Source organism: Antennarius striatus, chromosome 5, assembly GCF_040054535.1.
Source record: "Antennarius striatus isolate MH-2024 chromosome 5, ASM4005453v1, whole genome shotgun sequence".
Classification (NCBI taxonomy): domain Eukaryota; kingdom Metazoa; phylum Chordata; class Actinopteri; order Lophiiformes; family Antennariidae; genus Antennarius; species Antennarius striatus.
In genome coordinates, this window is record NC_090780.1 from 24493181 (window position 1) to 24512010 (window position 18830).

The 18830-nt window shown below is 42.7% G+C and overlaps 1 protein-coding gene across 1 annotated transcript; it reads left to right on the forward strand.

Moving 5' to 3' along the window:
* The first annotated feature begins 34 nt into the window (after nt 1–34).
* On the forward strand, nt 35–17084 carry LOC137594839 (dihydropyridine-sensitive L-type skeletal muscle calcium channel subunit alpha-1-like). The gene is made up of 42 exons (XM_068314402.1): nt 35–684; nt 839–944; nt 2601–2740; nt 3122–3261; nt 3460–3612; nt 4171–4376; nt 4604–4707; nt 4828–4973; nt 5204–5285; nt 5432–5592; nt 5719–5944; nt 6053–6260; nt 6725–6845; nt 6930–7044; nt 7416–7515; nt 7597–7666; nt 7756–7888; nt 8221–8350; nt 8447–8506; nt 9076–9182; nt 9469–9556; nt 9640–9747; nt 9837–9889; nt 9997–10143; nt 10228–10429; nt 10521–10679; nt 10765–10875; nt 11002–11085; nt 11196–11243; nt 12387–12413; nt 12490–12615; nt 12691–12756; nt 12882–12973; nt 13293–13452; nt 13574–13701; nt 13863–13959; nt 14171–14273; nt 14700–14801; nt 14921–15051; nt 15391–15516; nt 15689–15819; nt 16064–17084. The coding sequence occupies exons 1-42, from the start codon at nt 497–499 to the stop codon at nt 16071–16073; spliced, it is 4995 nt and encodes a 1664-aa protein (XP_068170503.1). The 5' UTR covers nt 35–496; the 3' UTR covers nt 16074–17084.
* Nucleotides 17085–18830: the final 1746 nt, after the last annotated feature.

The following is an 18830-nucleotide window of genomic DNA, read 5'->3' on the forward strand; positions in this document are numbered from 1 at the left end:
ATATAACCGTTAATAATGTATACAGATGCAACAGTCATCTCAGATACTCAATACTCATTACTATCTACTTATACTCACCATACTCTGACCACACCATCTCAACAATTCAGTCAAGACTCACCTGGCTCAATGGGGAATGTGAGATGAACTGTGATTGGTTTAAAAGATATGAAATAATGGTGCTGTTTCACCCCACGCCACACACTGCTACCCCTTCAGATTACATGAGCCCACCGAGGTCAAAGCCCAGGGTGACTTTTGTCAGCCATGTTCATTGTCTATATTTATTCTCTTGGCCAAACAGCTGTTCGGGAAACCAATCCCTGATGAGGAGAGGGGACAGCTGCCATTCCACAGATAAGGGTCAGAGACAGTAGGGGAGATGATTGACACAAGAACAGACGGCTTACCGATGAGTGCACAGATCTGCAGCATTTTGACTTCCACAGACCTTCTGGGATAATTCAAAGTGAACAAACGCTATCTAAAAGTCACAATGGCCGACAGCAGCAGCCCTCCATTGTCCTCCTACATCATGGATGAGGAAACTCTGAAGAGGAAACAAAAGGAGAAGCTGAAGAAGCTGATGGCGACAGGAGGAAACCCCAGACCCGCACGGTCCCTCCTGTTCCTGACCCTGAAGAACCCGTTCCGTCGGGCCTGCATTAGCATCGTGGAATGGAAGTATCCTGCTGGAAAAAGGATGTCGTGATCCGTCCTGCCCCCAACCAGGAATCATGACATGCTTATGTTGGTTTGTAGCACAATTGTAGATATGGAGTTCATTTTGGTGATACAGGGGATGTCTGCTCTTTAGCTTCCTATGAACAACCTTCAGACCCTTTGAAATCATCATCCTTCTGGCCATCTTTGCCAACTGTGTGGCGCTGGCCGTGTACCTGCCCATGCCAGAGGAGGACAGCAACAACACCAACAGCAACCTGGTGCGTCAGCATGCTTCTGTTTTTGGGTAGTTGGCTAGTAGTACACCCCGAACCCACCTCTGCCAGGGAAGATATGCTTTCAGCCGTGGCTGTTGGTTGGTTTGTGGGTTGGTTGGTTGGTTGGTTGGTTGGTTGGTTGGTTGGTTAGTTGGTTAGTTGGTTGGTTGATTGGTCAGCCTGCCAGGCATTTGTTGAGTTTGGTAAACTTTTGGGAGGAATGGGGAACAGATGGGTTGGATCGTTGGGTCTTGACCTGGTTTCAGATCACATTTTGCCCTGTTGATATTCCATTATCCATTAACATGTATCCAGCTGTAATCTGTCCTCCAATCAGCAGCCACGTGATCAGTGAGTCATCCGACTGCCAACAATAAAAATCAAGACTTGTTCACAGCCCTAAAAAAAATTATTTTGGATATTGAAGTTCTTACGGCACCGGCTGAATCCAGGTGTCACATTGGCGTTGTGTTCTCAATGGGTCAACCCCATATTCTTCTGAAAAGATGATGATAGTTGTTGCATCCTTGCCTCCTTCCTCTGTATAAGTAAAGAGTTTTAGTCATTCTCACCAGGAAGACTACTGATGTATTTGTTTTGGGCTCTGCTGGATACCTATGACAGAAAGGTGACAAGAGAGGATAAGCTCAGATGAATTTTTAATAATGGAACAAGACAAGGTCATCCAAGAATGATTTGCTTGAGAAAGAAGTTATTTATTGTACTGATCTAAACAATTGATTCAAATGAATTATTCGATTTTACTGTCATCCCAAGAAAAGGATGAAACATGATACTGAGCCCGTTCACGTCAACACAGAACCTGGTGCCGGTAGCGTGTGGTTAAATACTTCGACAGCATGCCTCTACTGAAACAGGAGAGGCCATCAACATTAGTGTGGTGAGAATGTGTGACACAAATAGAAGAATTAACTCACTCTATCAGCATTAAAAATACCTGAAGACATGATGATGTCAACACCAGGTATAACTGGGATTTCAAGCCAGATCTAAACGTGTAACCAAGTCAGAGTTGAACTTGTTTGAATTTCGGCAAAATAGATGCGGCATTCATTTTTAGAGCCTCCTGGTGGTCATATTTTGCAACTATACAGCCAGGTTTCTTTACATTTGCACCTGCCCCAGTTGAGGATTACACTTTCTTTTTAAGTGCAAAGTAAGAGACCTGTTCCTGTGTTTGTATTTTTAATGTTGTAAAGTGGTGCAAAGCAAGGTGTGTGACTTGCAGATGTTGCATACGTTGCAGATGCTATCTAATAAAAATGGTAAGTTTTGTTTCCGTACACTCTCTGACCACATTGCATAAAAAACTAGGCAGGCTTTGCTAGTCCGCAATGCTCTGGCGAAGTGTCCAGGGTGTACCCCGACTTTTGCCTATGGCCAGCTGAGATAGACTCCAGCAGAACCCATGACCCGTAAGGTGGATGGACAGATGGATGGAAAGTTTTCGCTAGTGTGCTATATTACAATATAAATGGTCATCCTTTATTTTTGCATGTGTAGATCTGGGACACACAGCTGGACTGTTTCACTGCCATGCTTTTCTCATGTTTCACCAGAGGAAAGCTGGATTTACACATACGTTACACGCACAGCACTAACCATTGACTTCAGGTTTCTTTACAAACTATCTTACAGGAAAGCCTGGAGTACATCTTCCTCATCATCTTCTCTATCGAATGTTTCCTGAAGATCGTCGCTTACGGTTTTCTATTCCATGCAGATGCATATTTAAGAAACTGTTGGAACATTCTGGATTTTGTTTGTGTGTCTGTTGGGTAAGTTAACTTTGCTTTTATTGCTAACATGATGATTTAAATCAGGCATTTCCAAAGTCCAGCCAATCACGGCCCACTGTCACGGAGGAAGGGGTATGGACCCAAATGCAGACCTACAACTGGAAAGTTAACAATGAAGGCTGCTGCTTAATACGGTGACACTGAAAGCTGAAATAACAATCATCCTGATTTGACTATTAATATTTATAAATGCTAATACAGCACATATAACAAGCTATCTGCAAGGGGCCAGGTTGAAAAATTGAAGGAACTAAAATACGAATTTGGAGATGTAATCTATCAATTTGGAAAAACTCAAAATTATCTTTGAACACAAGGGACTTTGTTCAAGCCCATAATTTTCTGTCTCCATCTCTACAGCCTGTTCACTGTGGCTGTGGATGCCATTAACCACATCAGTGGAGTCGAGGCTCCGGTTGGAGAAAAAGGTGGCTTTGACATGAAAGCTCTGCGAGCATTCAGGGTCCTCCGACCACTCAGGCTAGTCTCTGGAGTTCCCAGTAAGTAGATCGACCACTGGTCAGAATCTCTACTGTTAGGGATATGAATGATGTAATTCAATGTCAATTCCGACCTGTTATTCCATTGGGGAACAGTTGGGAAACAGCTGGAGAACAGTTGGGGAATGTTGGGGAACAGTTGCTCATTTGAAGAAGCAGCATTGATTCCTTTTTGAGACATCCTGTTTTGATCCTCAGGCCTGCAGGTGGTGATGAACTCCATCCTGAAGTCCATGCTGCCTCTTTTTCACATCACTCTGCTGGTCTTGTTCATGGTCACCATTTACTCCATCATGGCCTTGGAGCTCTTCAAGTGCAAAATGCATAAGACCTGCTACTACATTGGCACAAGTACAGTATGCAAAATAGGGTTGATGTGCAGTAATAATATTAGAGGTGCACCGCTCTTATTGGTGGACCAATGCTATTTCTCATCTGGTCAGTCTGCTCAGTGAACATTTAGTTTATTGTTCAACCAATAAACAATTATTTACATCAGTCAAAATTCTTTGGGCGAGTATCTCTGAAATAGAAGAGCAGAAATAAGTTCATCTAAATCGAATAACACAACCGATTCAAAGTCTTATACTGCAGGATTTAGAATTATGAAACACATAATTGACCCAACACAACACAGAGGAGGGCCGATACCCAGCAAACTTTGATCAAATACCTTTGGCAAAGTTTAAAGATTTGCCAAAGGTATTTGGATTGATAAGGATATCCTGGATATTAAGGGAGCCAAACTCCTTCCTGGTTAATCTTGGTGTTCCGAAGTTATTGAAATGGAAAACAGAATGTTGATCTCAAAGTAATATGTCCACGTGATTGCGTGGCTTTGTGAAACATCATCCTTTAACAGTTATTTACCATTTTAACTGTTGTTTATCTTCCTCCTGTGACATTCAGACATCATTGCTACGGTGGAGAACGAGAAGCCGTCTCCATGCGCCCAAGCAGGGAATGGTCGCCGCTGCACCATCAATGGTACAGAGTGTCGAGATGGTTGGCCAGGCCCAAATAACGGAATCACCCACTTTGACAACCTGGGGTTTTCTATGCTGACTGTCTACCAATGTATAACCACCCAGGGGTGGACAGATGTCCTATATTGGGTGAGGTTCAGTCTCATTTAGGTATAAAAATGTTTTTTTTTTTTAGATCTGGCAAAGTGCTGGTTCATAGGTTAAACAACCAGATAGCCACCGAAGACAAGACAGTGTAGAGAAAGGAACCAAAATGTACCTCCTGTAACAACCTTAATATCGACTCCCAACAGAACAACAAAAGTCTTTCATGTGTAAATGCGAGTCAGACTAGTTTTTATATGTTTGACTAACAGGTAAATGATGCCATAGGAATGGAGTGGCCATGGATCTACTTCACTACACTCATCCTGGTCGGCTCCTTCTTTGTGCTCAACCTGGTTCTGGGCGTCCTCAGTGGGTAAGAAGTAGACCCACCCAGAAGCTGTTTCCCTGTCCGTAATGTCTTGCACCTTAGTCGGAGTCATCCTTGGATGTCTGCCTTTTTAGTTTATGTGGTTGTGTTCTCTGCTCCCGCTAGCGAATTCACTAAGGAACGAGAGAAGGCCAAGTCCAGAGGGGAGTTTCAAAAGCTGAGAGAAACCCAGCAGCTTGATGAAGATCTCAAAGGTTACATGGAATGGATCACTCAGGCTGAGGTCATGGACAATGATCAGGACAGACACGGTATGACAGTGAAGTAAAATAATATAGATTCCTGTCAGAAATGCTAAGATATGTTACTGATAGAATAGTGTCTAGACTCTCGACAAAAACATCCTTTGTCAAGAGAACAGATGAACTACTTGCGTGGCTTTGTACCCATTTAAGTGTTCGTTCATTTACAAATATGTGGCAGATGAAAATGTGACGCTCTGCCTCTGATCACAAATAACCACTTGACTGTGTGTCACCAGGTCTGCTCACCACAGAAAACGGAAGTTCAGAAACCGGAAGCGTTGGTAAAATGGATACCATGCAGCTGATCGTCTATTACTAGTCAGTCCATCTTCCTTAAGTAGAGGGAAAAGTGCCAAATTTCTTTTTTTAAAATTACCATTATGTGACGATTCATACCTCCTAAAAACAGGAGGCTTGAGGAGGACAAAGATAGACCACGTCTTTTATTTCTTTTTTCTATACAGTAAGATGGCGCGAAAGTGGAATCGTTGGTTGCGTCGTAAATGTAGAGTGTACGTGAAATCCAGGCTGTTCTACTGGTGGGTCATCATGCTCGTCTTCCTCAACACGCTGGCCATCGCCACAGAACACCACAAGCAGACGGAGAGACTCACAAACTGGCAAGGTCAGGACCTGTCAACCACTGGAAGTTTAATACTAATAATTGTTTATTTGTTTCATGCTATGCTACAGAACTTCTTCCTGATTTTCTCTCCAAAAGAAGGAATAACTTTGTCGTCCCTGTCGACAGACAATGCCAACAAGTTCTTGCTGTCCATGTTCGCCCTGGAGATGTTCATGAAGATGTACGCCCTCGGCCTGCCCTCCTACTTTATGTCGCTCTTCAACCGCTTTGACTGCTTCGTGGTGTCCACTGGCATCATAGAGCTCATCATGGTTCACATGGGCTTCATGTCCGTCATGGGGATCTCTGTGTTACGCTGCATCCGCCTCCTCCGCTTGCTCAAGGTCACCAAGTAGGGGAGCAGCACATGGACCACCAGTATTACCCATACAGTAACTGATTGATTCTCTTGCTACCAGAGTAATATTTTTACTCTTTGGTAATCTGCTCTACCCTCCAGATACTGGACATCTCTCAGTAATCTGGTGGCCTCCCTCTTGAACTCTGTGCGGTCCATCGCCTGCTTGTTGCTGCTCCTCTTCCTCTTCATTGTCATCTTTTCCCTGTTGGGTATGCAGGTATTTGGAGGGAAGTTCAACTTTCCAGACAGGGTGAAACCTCGCAGCACCTTTGATAGTTTCCCACAGGCCCTCATCACCGTCTTCCAGGTACGAGACACACCCCCTGTTCATTAACATTACAGCAGACTGAAGATTGGAATGTTAAGTTATCAAACGGAAAGGTCAGACGGTGATAACGCGAAGGAATCTGACGAGAAAAATGTGAGCTCAGATCAAGATAACTGACATTCATGTCACTCCTGAATATTTAATTCTGGTTTGTTTAAAAATGGTTAAAGTTGAGCTTCAGTTAGGAAGCACAGCATTAACCAATCGACCAGTTTTCAATTGATCCTGAAATTTTGCCGAAAAAAAATTCTCATTGGTTCCAGCATTCCTGTTTGTAGTGATAACTTCTGATGCAAACAGGTCTGAAAAGCCAATTGAGTTTTCTCGATCAGGAAAAAGGGACAATTGGATTGTGTGTCCTTTTTTCCCCTTTATTTAATTATTCAGTCATACTTAATGTCTAACTGAAAAAATCATTGTTATGATCAGAAATTCTCTTTCAGATTCTGACAGGTGAAGACTGGAACACCGTCATGTACGATGGCATCATGGCCCACGGAGGACCAGTCATGCCTGGAATTCTAGTCAGCCTTTACTTCATCATCCTCTTTGTTTGTGGAAACTGTATCCTTATACTTATAGAATGGTTGTGCATGTGTGTGCTTCTTGAAATCACAATCACACATTCTCTTTGACTTCCCCATCAAGTTATCCTTTTGAATGTTTTCCTCGCCATTGCTGTTGATAACCTAGCAGAGGCGGAGTCTCTGACTTTGGCACAAAAAGAGAAAGCTGAGGAGAAAAAACGCAAGAAAGCACTCAGGTTGGTTACGTGAAAATGTTCCAGCAAAAATCAAGAAGGGCAAAGAAGACTCAACTGACTCGCTTTACGTTGGTTGACAATGTTTTATCTCTCATCCAAGAGGTCTCTTTAAATCTGACAGACTAGCAGAGACTACCTCGATCTGGAACCTACAAAGACTTTCTAGCAAAAATTTAGTAGGTTCAAAGGTCATTCAAGGTTTCCAGTCAGCTCAAAGAGTGTGAATACCAGATGTAGTCCGAGTACCAGACGTAGTTGGAGTACCAGTCATAGTTAGAGTACCAGGTGAAATTTGAGTACAGCTCAGGGTAGCTTAGGGTATATCACACTGAGAACTAACAACTGTTCAAGTGAACGTTTCTGATTTTCAGGGCCAACATGCCTGACAAGGCAACAGAGGAGAAAGCAAACCTAGCAAAGAAGTTAGCTGAGCAAAGAGCCAAGGTAGAAGGCATTCCTACGACCGCCAAGGTGAGGCATCCATTCATCAAACAAATAAACTACAGTTTCTCTCTGTTTTAACACTTTGTCTGTTTAACCATAAATCTGCAGCTAAAAATCGATGAGTTTGAGTCTAACGTCAATGAAATCAAGGATCCTTTCCCTCCAGCAGACTTCCCTGGTAAATCCTGGTATCCTAGCCTACTGGTCACGATGCTATTCCAAAGGAAAAGGACATCTGCTAATTCTTCCTCATTTTCCATTGGCTAGGTGATGATGAGGAGGAGGACCCTGAGATCCCGGAAAGCCCCAGACCTCGTCCAATGGCTGACCTGCAACTGAAGGAGGAAGCGGTGCCAATGCCAGAAGCCAGCTCATTTTTTATCTTTGGACCACAGAACAAGTAAGACTGATTGGTGGTTGATAACAATACATAGATACAGTATATTGTGTATAAGCAGAGACATAGTCATGTAGTAGATATGTAGTCTAAAAGAAATCACTCCATGTCTGGCCATCTGTTAGGATGTAGACAGGTTCTTGTGAAAACCATGAGGAGCAAGAACTCCTTCACAGTTAGAACTCAGTCTCCACTCTGGTTCCTCTGATTTTGTTCCTAGAATAGTTCCTAGAGTAAAAATTGACTACCCTTAAAAGTCAGTTTATTTGAAGCCACAGGAATCGGGGCTCATTTCGTGTTAAGAGAATGAACTTGTGTTTTTTTTATCCTTTCAGGTTCAGGAAGCTCTGCCACCGCATTATCAATACAACTACTTTCACCAACATCATCCTCCTCTTCATCCTCCTATCATCTATTTCTTTAGCTGCTGAGGATCCCATCGACCCCATGTCTTTCAGGAACCAGGTGACCCAGTGCCTGCCAGTCTTCAGTTAGGATTGATAAGTAGTCTTTGCATCACTTTAAAACCAGTAACACCACTGATGTTGTGACCTTTTTCAGGTGTTGACCTACGCCGATATAGTTTTCACTTCAGTGTTCACAGCAGAAATTGTGCTCAAGGTAATGAGACATACCACTGAGTGCCTTCTGAATGCGTAACACTTCACAAATTTAGACTGGATAATTATGCTCAATGTAGTAGGTTTGAGTGACTCTTTACCTGCCAAAATGGATAGGATGTCTCTTGGATGTCCCTTACTACTTATTATGGACTAACAGTAACACAAAAGATGGTCTGTACTGGTGATTTAGTCCTAAGTCAAATTCACAGTAGGAATTATTTGTCTCCAATGAATCCAGGAGGTTTTATTAGATGATTCACCTGAGGAGAGCTTATGGGACACCAGGAAAACATCTCATCCAGGGCGGTGTTGGACAGCTAAAGTTATCCTAAAAGTTGGACCAGACCAATGACATATGAGGGAAATACATTAAATTATCTACCCTATCTTTTTTGGTGTCTGGAGGTATCGCCTCTCTCGAGGTTCTATATGGGGAATTATGTGGTTTTCTCTTCTGTTTTTACTGGTTTACTGATAATTATTTGGCAGGATACTTAATAAATGTAGTTATTAATTAGATTTTGGTAACATCTTCATCACAGAGGATAATCAGCATTAATTTTCCAGATGACCACATATGGCGCCATTCTTCACAAAGGCTCCTTCTGCCGGAATTCTTTCAACATCTTGGACCTGCTGGTGGTCAGCGTCTCTCTCCTCTCAATGGGCATTGAGTAAGTAGAGTTCAACAAATGCCATGTGATGCCACGCCTCCCCATTCAGAAACGCCAGCTTCTCATCATGAATAATGTCAGTTAATTCAAAGTAAAACAGACAGTTGTTCAACTTAAACACACAGTCGTTCTACTTAAAAAAAGGGAGGGGGCCTATGTGATTCCATTTCCTGTAAAAATGGTCTGACCGGGAAGACTATCACTGGCGTTGAAATTACAAAGATGTGTGACCTAACATAAACATAATGAAATGATGGTGATTAATATGATGCATTTGTATGTGAAGATCCAGTGCTATCTCAGTGGTGAAGATTTTGAGGGTGTTGAGGGTCCTCCGGCCCCTGAGGGCCATCAATAGGGCCAAGGGCTTGAAGGTAAGATATGTCCATGAAAATGACGTGACCTTTTTTAACATGATCCCTCTCCATTGGTCCTGATTCATCATCCGTCTTTGCAGCACGTGGTCCAGTGTGTGTTTGTTGCGGTAAAGACCATTGGGAACATCGTCTTGGTCACCATGCTGCTGGACTTCATGTTCGCCTGCATTGGAGTCCAACTTTTCAAAGTGAGAAGACGCAGAAATCAATTATGGAAAACAGAGGACTGGGTGAGGTCATGTATGTCACCTGTTCCACCGTTGTTTTACCGTTTCAGGGAAAGTTCTACGCCTGCACAGATTCTGACAAGATAACCGAGGAAACATGCAAGTAAGGACTTTCATTGGGGTGGAGGGTTGGGGTGGATGGTCTCAAATGCCTCAAATGCAACGTTAACCATTCAGGTGATTGTGTGCCGTCTCACCTGTTTGTCTCAGAGGATGGTACATAAGGTACCAGGAGGAAGCACTTCACCAGATGGAGGTCCGTAAGAGGGAATGGACCAACTCTGAACTAAACTTTGACAACATCCTGAATGGAATGCTGGCTCTCTTCACCATCTCCACTTTTGAAGGATGGCCAAAGTGAGCTGTGATCAGAGTGGATGGTCTCCAAGAGAGTGGGTAGAAATCATCATTAACTTTTGGGTTCCTTTTTGGTACCTGTAGGATACTTTACAAAGCCATCGATTCGAACTTGGAAGACCAAGGTCCGGTGTACAACAACCGAGTGGCCATCTCAATCTTCTTCATCATCTACCTCATCCTCATTGCCTTCTTCATGATGAATATATTCGTTGGCTTCGTCATCGTCACATTCCAGGAACAAGGAGAGCAGGAGTATAAAAACTGTGAGCTGGATAAAAACCAGGTGAGCAGAGGTCTCGTTCAAAGTTGTCTCTTGTTGCCTCCATCATCTAATCGATATCCTAATTGATATCCTAATTGATACCACCCCCCAGCGTCAGTGTGTGCAGTATGCTCTCAAAGCTCGACCCCTGAGGTGTTACATCCCCAAAAACCCGTACCAGTATCGGGTGTGGTACATCGTCACCTCCTGCTACTTTGAGTACCTAATGTTCCTGCTCATCATGCTCAACACCATGTGTTTGGGAATGCAGGTACTGGTGACACACACACACACACACTAGTGGTTACACACCAGTGACACACACCAGTAACACACGTTACGTGTTCAACCTGCAGCACTGCAGCAAATCCGATCACGACTCCGACCTTTCCAACATGCTGAACGTGATCTTCACCGTCCTCTTCACCGTAGAGATGATCCTCAAGCTCATGGCCTTCAAAGCCAAGGTTAGTCAGAATCCTTTGGAATCCTTTCAAACCAGGAAGGCACTCAAGACACAGGACTTCTGCTCTGATCTCCTTCAGGTCACATGATCGTAATTCAAATACGTTACCTCCTCCTCTTCCTCACAGGGTTACTTTGGAGACCCCTGGAATGTCTTTGACTTCGTCATCGTTATTGGAAGTGTTGTGGACGTGATGCTGAGCGAACTTGATGTGAGTAGAGCAATTCTCTCTCTCTCTCTCTCTCACACACACACACACACACACACACACACACACCTCCTTTCTGACATCACCTCTTGAATGTGTGTTTCCTCCCACAGGCAGCACTGGACTCCTCTGGAGGACTTTACTGTCTCCACGGCTGCGCCGTAATTATTCACCTGCTTCACTTTGTCATGGCGTTCAAGTGCTGCATGTAACATATATGAACTTAAAATTAAATCTTGTCCAGGGTCAGCTTTCCCAAAATCAATGTAAGGTTGGAATGATCTAAAATCCCTCAGCAGAGGCTAAACCAAGAGTCAATTTTGCTCAAATAGTGATGCTAAAGCTAAAGTAGCCTGACGACATGTTTGCATAAGGCGTTGTGCTTCTGCAGTCCTAGCTTACATTTAATACTTTCCAACTTTTGTTCTGCACTATCAATTACAGGTAGTCCTCAACATGTGAACACAGTTCTGAGAGGTTGTTCGTAAGCTGAATTGTTCGTTAGTCAATGTAATCATTTAAATACCTTTACTACTCTAAATACAAAAATACTATTCACTAAGATTTACCACAAACAATAACAGGACATTAAAAGAACACAAATGAAATAAAATGCAGGTATACCTCGGCCTATGTTGTTTCGAGTGAATTCGTTCTCGATTATATGCTGGTTTTCAAAAAAATACTCGGAAAAGGAAACTCTTGACCAATTTTTTTAGGCACATCCAACAAAAACAGCCAGAGTCAGCTGTTGATGTTGACAATTTACTTCTGCAATGTAAATCATCAAAATGAATGTAGGTATTGGAAAATATAAGCTATTTTTTTTTGTTGGAGCCACTTAATGATGTAGGGTGAGTTATACCTTTGTAGTATCATAACGTATCTTACCTTTAGAGAAAAGGAAGAGAATGAGCAGGAAAAAGTAATTTCCTCAAGGGGATAATTAAAAGGATGTTTCTTTTTATCATTATTATTGTCGGTGAGAAGAAGAGTTGTCGTTAGAGAGATTGTCACCACTACCACTATCATTAGCCTTATGCTTTTTACAAATACCACTAGTGCTACCCTTTGCTCTATCATCCGCGATAAACGGTAAAGTATCCATGTATCTACGAATGTCAGTAAGTCGGATTTTCGTATCTTGAGGAGTACCTGTAGTTGCATGTTTCATATCTTGTTCGAGCTACTCATGAAATAACAGGACGTGTTTGGCTTGATGTGAACTTTTAGGACACGCGTATAAAAGCATGTTTGTTGAAACCCCTGACAGCAGCAGTACCAACACACCTTTGTTTCTGCAGGCAGTGGATCCCATGCAGGAGATCGCTGTGAGTAGCTCAAACTGTTACAAACATTCAGTTAGGAGAAGGCCGGTCCAGTAATGTCCTCTGTCTGTCTGTGTAGTCCTCTGAGAACATGAGTGTGTCGATCACCTTCTTCCGACTCTTTCGCGTGATGCGTCTGGTGAAGCTTTTGAATCGCTCTGAGGGCATCCGGAACCTGCTGTGGACCTTCATCAAATCCCTTCAGGTCAGAGTCGACGCCGTATACTTTAGATTCCAGCTGTTGTCATGTCCTCACGTTAGTTGTTGTGTTGTGTTGCAGGCTCTTCCTTATGTGGCGCTCCTCATCCTCATGCTGTTCTTTATATACGCAGTGGTAGGAATGCAGGTACGCACACAGGTTTTTGTTAATGTACTTTCAAATGTTCAGCCATTAACGCCTCACCTCTGTGCTGAGAGAGGTCAGGTGAACTTTATTTTGGTGGTGTTTAACAGGAAATTCTTTATATTTAGATATTTGGTAAAATCGCGTTGGTTGACGGAACGTACATCAACAGGAACAACAACTTCCAGACCTTCCCGCAGGCTGTTTTGCTGTTATTCAGGTCGGTCAGTCCATCAGCACCACAGATTCTATAAAAGACATTAAATTGTTTTTAATTTAAGCTCAGATTGTCTTACAGACACTTAAAGTCTGCTATGAAAGTGGTCAAGTAGAAAGAAGATTGATTGATAGCACTCTTAGCAGTCCACCGAGACAACAGATAGCTAATAGACTGGCAACTAGATGTAAAATTAGCTTTCCACTCAAGGTGAGGGAATCAAGTCTGCTCCAGTCAGGTGTGAAAGCAATTTGTTAAGTGAAGTGTGACGGCGACATAGAACATGTCAAACTGGATGCCTGTTGATGCGTCGCTTGTTCAGGTGTGCTACGGGGGAGGCGTGGCATGAGGTGATGTTAGCGTGCATGTATGGGAAGAAGTGTGACCCCAAGTCAGATCACCTGCCTATGGAGGAGTACACCTGTGGATCCAACTTTGCCATCATCTACTTCATGAGTTTCTACATGCTCTGTGCCTTTCTGGTAAAAGAAAACATGCCTTCACTTTCATTAAACATACAAGAAACATGTGAAACATGTATGTGTGTAACTGTGGGGTATCTCTCAGCCTCTTTGGTTCATTTTCTGCCTCTGTCCTTCACAGATCATCAACTTGTTTGTGGCCGTCATCATGGACAACTTTGACTACCTGACACGTGATTGGTCCATCCTGGGCCCACAGCACCTGGACGAATTCAAGAAAATCTGGGCAGAATATGATCCCGAGGCCACGTAAGTGTCATGTGCTGTAACAGAAGGTTGGATTAACTGGTTGGTGGATCATGGGAAATGCAGATGATGCTGGTGTTCGCCCACCACCACCCTGGATGCTGCTGTGCTACCCTCCCTCCTCTTAACTTTGTCTTTGAGGTACTTTTGATTCTGTCCCTCAGGGGCCGTATTAAGCATCTTGATGTTGTGACTCTCCTGAGGAGAATACCTCCCCCGTTGGGTTTTGGAAAGTTCTGTCCGCATCGCATCGCCTGCAAGGTGGGAAATTCACTCTATGACTGCTGCTATCATTTCCAACCATCTTTTAACTGTGAGGCCTTTTCCTTTTCTTCTGCTTCAAAATGTCAGAACGCATTTACAGTTCATTCAAGAATTTAAAAAATGGGTTTAATATTTTAGAATCTGAAGCTGTATTTTGTTGCCTCTTAATTAAACACGAGTTCTCTAATCATGTGATTGGTCTCTACAGAGATTGGTGTCCATGAATATGCCTCTTAACAGTGATGGAACTGTTACCTTTAACGCCACACTGTTCGCCCTGGTGAGAACTGCACTGAAGATAAAGACAGAAGGTTTGTGTTATCACATTTAGTGATGTCACTCTGAGCTTGTGCAATTGTAGCATACTGCTCCTGCGTTGACTAGCACAGCAAATCTATGCAGCGCACAAAAAGAAAATACAGGCTTAGCTGTAAATAAAATAAAAAACGATCCAGTGAGACAGGGCACTCTAAAGCAATCTAAAGATGTCGGAGAAAGAAGACCCATCCCACCATCATTGAGTACCAGCAGTGTTTCTCACATTGATCAAACTAGGGCATACATCGTTCACCAATTCTAATTATCAATCTTGTTGCCACCATCTCCATCATTGAGCACATTACAGATTTGTAAATAGTCAAAACTTTCTTGAAACATGTCTTGAGGTACCATTTGTTGGCTCTCGTCTTCAACTCTTTGAATTGAATTTTCCTTTGTGAAATTATTCCATTGCTCAGGTAATTTTGAACAGGCCAATGAGGAGCTGAGAGGAATTATCAAGAAGATCTGGAAGCGCACCAGCATGAAACTTCTGGATCAGGTCATTCCACCTATTGGAGGTAAACTATAGCAAACCACACCAATAACTACACCTACAACAAAAACTCGAGATGGCAATGGGCTTTTGTGAATCTAATAGCGTGGATTTTCTAAATTTCTTTTCCCTAAACCCTGACAGACGATGAGGTGACGGTGGGAAAGTTCTACGCCACCTTCCTGATCCAGGATTACTTCAGGAAAATGAAGAAGAGACAGGAAGAATACTATGGCTACCGGCCCACCAAGAATAGCGCTACAAATGAGATACAAGTAAGCAATCCCTGGTGTCCATTTACTGTTAACCCAAATCAAATTAATTCACTGCTTAAATTAATTTATTTAAGTTCAACTCAGAAGTTTCGTATGAGAATCACAACATATAATCAATGGGGTTATCTTGTGGGACTGGATCCAAAGCCAGTTGTTCCTTCTATTTTCTCCAGTCAACAGATAATCAGCAGGGAACACTAGAGGGCACTTGCTAATAAGCCACTGATCAAGTAAACCAATCCTATGATGCTGCCTCCAGCTTTCTTGATGCAATGATGAAGTCTCTCATCTCCAGCTTGCAGTGAAGTCATGTCGTTGTTTTTGTACTTTTTCAATCAGGCAGGATTGCGGAACATTGAGGAGGAGGTAGCTCCAGAGCTCCATCGAACCATCTCTGGAGACCTCATGACTGAAGAAGAGATGGAGCGAGCTGCTGAAGAAGCTGCTGAGGAGGGCTTGTTCAGGGTAACGAAAGGAAGAACAGATGAGCATGAAGGAGAGGAATAACGACTAACCCCTGAACAACCTTTTAACAGTGTTCTGAAACGGTCTTTCCAGTTGTGTGTCTACAGTATGTGAGTGACATCCTCTACCAGTGTTCGCTATGCTTCCTAAAATGGTGCTTTTTTAAAAATAGGGACAAGGAAGTCTTTACGGAAATCACCTGGATCCCTTTTCTGTGGATAGCGAGACCAGACCAGCTACGAGCCAATGGCCGGTAGAGGGAGTCCCCAACACCAGTAACATCAACAGCAACACCAGTCACAGGTCTGTATGCACACCCATGGTTTGGATTAACATACCTTTTGTTTGCTCACAAATTACTTTGTCATTCAGATTTAGTTGTGATTATGATTACTATTAATACTCTTAAGATTACTAGTTCTTATGACGTAGTTTTTGCTGAGACCAAGTTGTTCTAGAATCAGTCCCATCCACTGGCACAAATAAAACTGTACCTGCTTTGACTGAAACTGAGATAACATGGATGTTTCAATCTTTGTTTTCATAGCCATTATTAGCAGCTCAGGAAAAATTTGACCTCTGAACACTGATGTCTGCCAGAGTTCCTGAAACCCATGACGTTTGACAACAGGAGGATGGAGTTTCCAGGAACAAAAAAGAAGAAAAGACCAGAGGAGAAAACAGTTTCATCGAGTTTTGTGCCCCAAGTCCTGAACACTGACAGGACTGCGATGACATTTCCTCCATCTGTCTCTTCCTCTGTAGATGTCCATGCTGCAGATTCATTCTGGATTTTGTTTTTGGTGTCATTCTCATCATGCACCTGAAGGTTCATGATTTTTAACACAACTTTGGGGTGGTTGATGTCAGTTCCCCTACATCAGTCAGGTCCTGAAGATTCTTTAAGGCTGGATCCAATCAGCGCAATCCTGCTTGGCTCCTGAGGAAGAAGTTTCTTCAGTCCTTTTTGGCTGTTAGGGAGTTTATACTTAATGTCTTCTGAGTTCACTAACATCATTGCACTGAAACTGTTGACTCAAAAGCTCTGTTATGGGATGTACCAACCATTGGAGACACAAGAGGTCTGTTTGCCAAATGGGTCATCATGTGTGTCATTTATACGAACTTCCCTTATCAATCAGAATTAAAAGGACCTCCCGGATGAACTGTTGTCAAATCCTAAAGAGGCTCCAGCTGATAAGATTCAACCTTCAAGGATTGATATACTGTATGATCACCTTCCAAACCGTCATTTGACAGTTACCTTTCAGCAAACCAAGGATGGTGTTTTTTTCACCCAGCAATTGAAATAGTGGGGCTAGCAGCAGGTAATAATCCTGAAAGTTTGACAAATTCAATGTTTCACCTATATATCACAATAATAAGCAACAATGATATAAAACATAGCAACCTGTATTTCATCACAAAAAGCATCAATGATCCCTCTATTTCTAATAATGAAATAAACATAAGCATTAATTAAATTAAATTATATATATATATATATATATATATATATATATACATATAAATTCAATGAATTCAAATATATTGAATTTAAAATGTAAAATGTATTGCATCTACTTAACATATTGTACAAAACACAACATAAGTAATAATTCATGAACAAGTCAAATTAGGAGGTGTATACAGTCTTTCAGTGACTTTCAGTGACAGTGACTACAGCTCCCATGATGCCCGGTGGCAAACCAGGAAGTACTGCACAGAATTCAAATCCAACAAACATTTGTAAAACTAAAGAAACCAAACAATGATGGAAATGAATGAGACGGCAAAGACACCAGTCCAAGTGTTAGCTTCACATCACACGGCTTAGCATGTTTCAAATTATTAACTTTATCAGGAACTACCAAAGCAATCCGTCATCAGAACTTATATAGCAGCAAGAATCAGATGTAAATATGGTGCGGTAGCAGATAGATGACAGCATGCAGCATAAAGCAGATAAACAAGTAATGAAAAGTAAGGACTTACCAGTTGGCTGCAGACTAGGCAGAAACCAAGTGTAGTGAAACTGCCTCCTTATGACTGGTCACATGACTACAAAACACACCTCCCCCCTAAACAGACACTACTTACCAGATCACTGAATTAACTGGGATTCTCCCGGAGGAGCTGGACGAAGTGGCTAGGGAGAGGGAAGTCTGGGCTTCCCTGCTTAATTGCTGCCCCCGCGACCCGACCCCGGATAAGCGGAAGAGAATGGATGGATGGATGGATGAATTAACTGTAGCAATATGTAATGCAAAGAAGACTACACAAAGAACAGAGAAAACTCAATGGTCATTAGCTCCAACTGAAAATCATTCTTTCGCTTTGTTAAACTTCTGAAGGGTAAACACAACAGTTACACCTGATTGGCTTGTTGAACACCTCCTAAAAGCCAACCAGAGACTAGAGTGTCACCTCATCCTTTCTGGAATTTTTTTTCCGGCCTGGATTTTGGAGGTGCTGATCCTCATTTAACTCACTTAGTACTCAGCTGAGAACCACCCCAGTACATGCTGAAGGTCCAGGCTTGATGAGACAAACAGAACAATATCATCCGCAAAAAGCAGAGATAACATGTTTTGATCCTCAAGCCGGACCCCCCACCAGCCACTGGCTGTGTCTAGAAATTCTCTCCGTAAAGATTATGAGCAGAACCGGTGATAAAGCGAAGCCCTGCCAAAGTCCAACATGCACCTGGAACACTTCTGACTTGGTGGCCATCAGCTGCTCCTGGGGTCCCACGATTCAACAAGACTTGATAATCAATCAATCAGCTTTTATTTGCAAAGCATTTAATCAAATCAACATTTCAAATCACTTTTACTGGCAGAGAAACCCAACAGAACCTTCCATAGCAAGCATAAGCAACAAGCAGCAGGGAAAAACTCGTTCATTGAGGAAGAGACTCCGGGCAGGACCCAGACTCTGGAGGGCGGTCATCTACCTTGACCATTTCGGTGGAAAGGAAATACAATGGAGATGGAAGAACAAGAGAAAGAGACAGAGAGATAGAATGGCAGATAGGCCAGATAGAGTCAATGTCTTTATGGTTAGAGATAGGAATTTATGATCCCAGCGCTGAGGTGGGGACGGAGATGTCAGGCTGCCTTCACCGACTCCTGGGTTGTTATCTTCTAAACCTCTAGTTGGGTTATTTCAAAAGCGCAATTGCAGCTACATGGATGAATGCATGATGACAATGGAGGAAAGAAAAACGCAGGACCGCAGCGGATGAATGGATGAGGGGTGGACCTGAGGGGGCATAGAGCACCGACACTCTGGGGAGGAAGTGGAGCTAGTAG

What these genes read in the sequence shown, in the direction of transcription:
- LOC137594839 (XM_068314402.1), top strand. Translation starts at nt 497, where the DNA reads ATGGCCGACAGCAGCAGCCCTCCATTGTCCTCCTACATCATGGATGAG. An exon ending in TTTGTTTGTGTGTCTGTTGG is followed by an intron (nt 2,741 to 3,121) that starts GTAAGTTAACTT and finishes CCATCTCTACAG; the next exon opens with CCTGTTCACTGTGGCTGTGG. An exon ending in ATCCCATGCAGGAGATCGCT is followed by an intron (nt 12,414 to 12,489) that starts GTGAGTAGCTCA and finishes CTGTCTGTGTAG; the next exon opens with TCCTCTGAGAACATGAGTGT.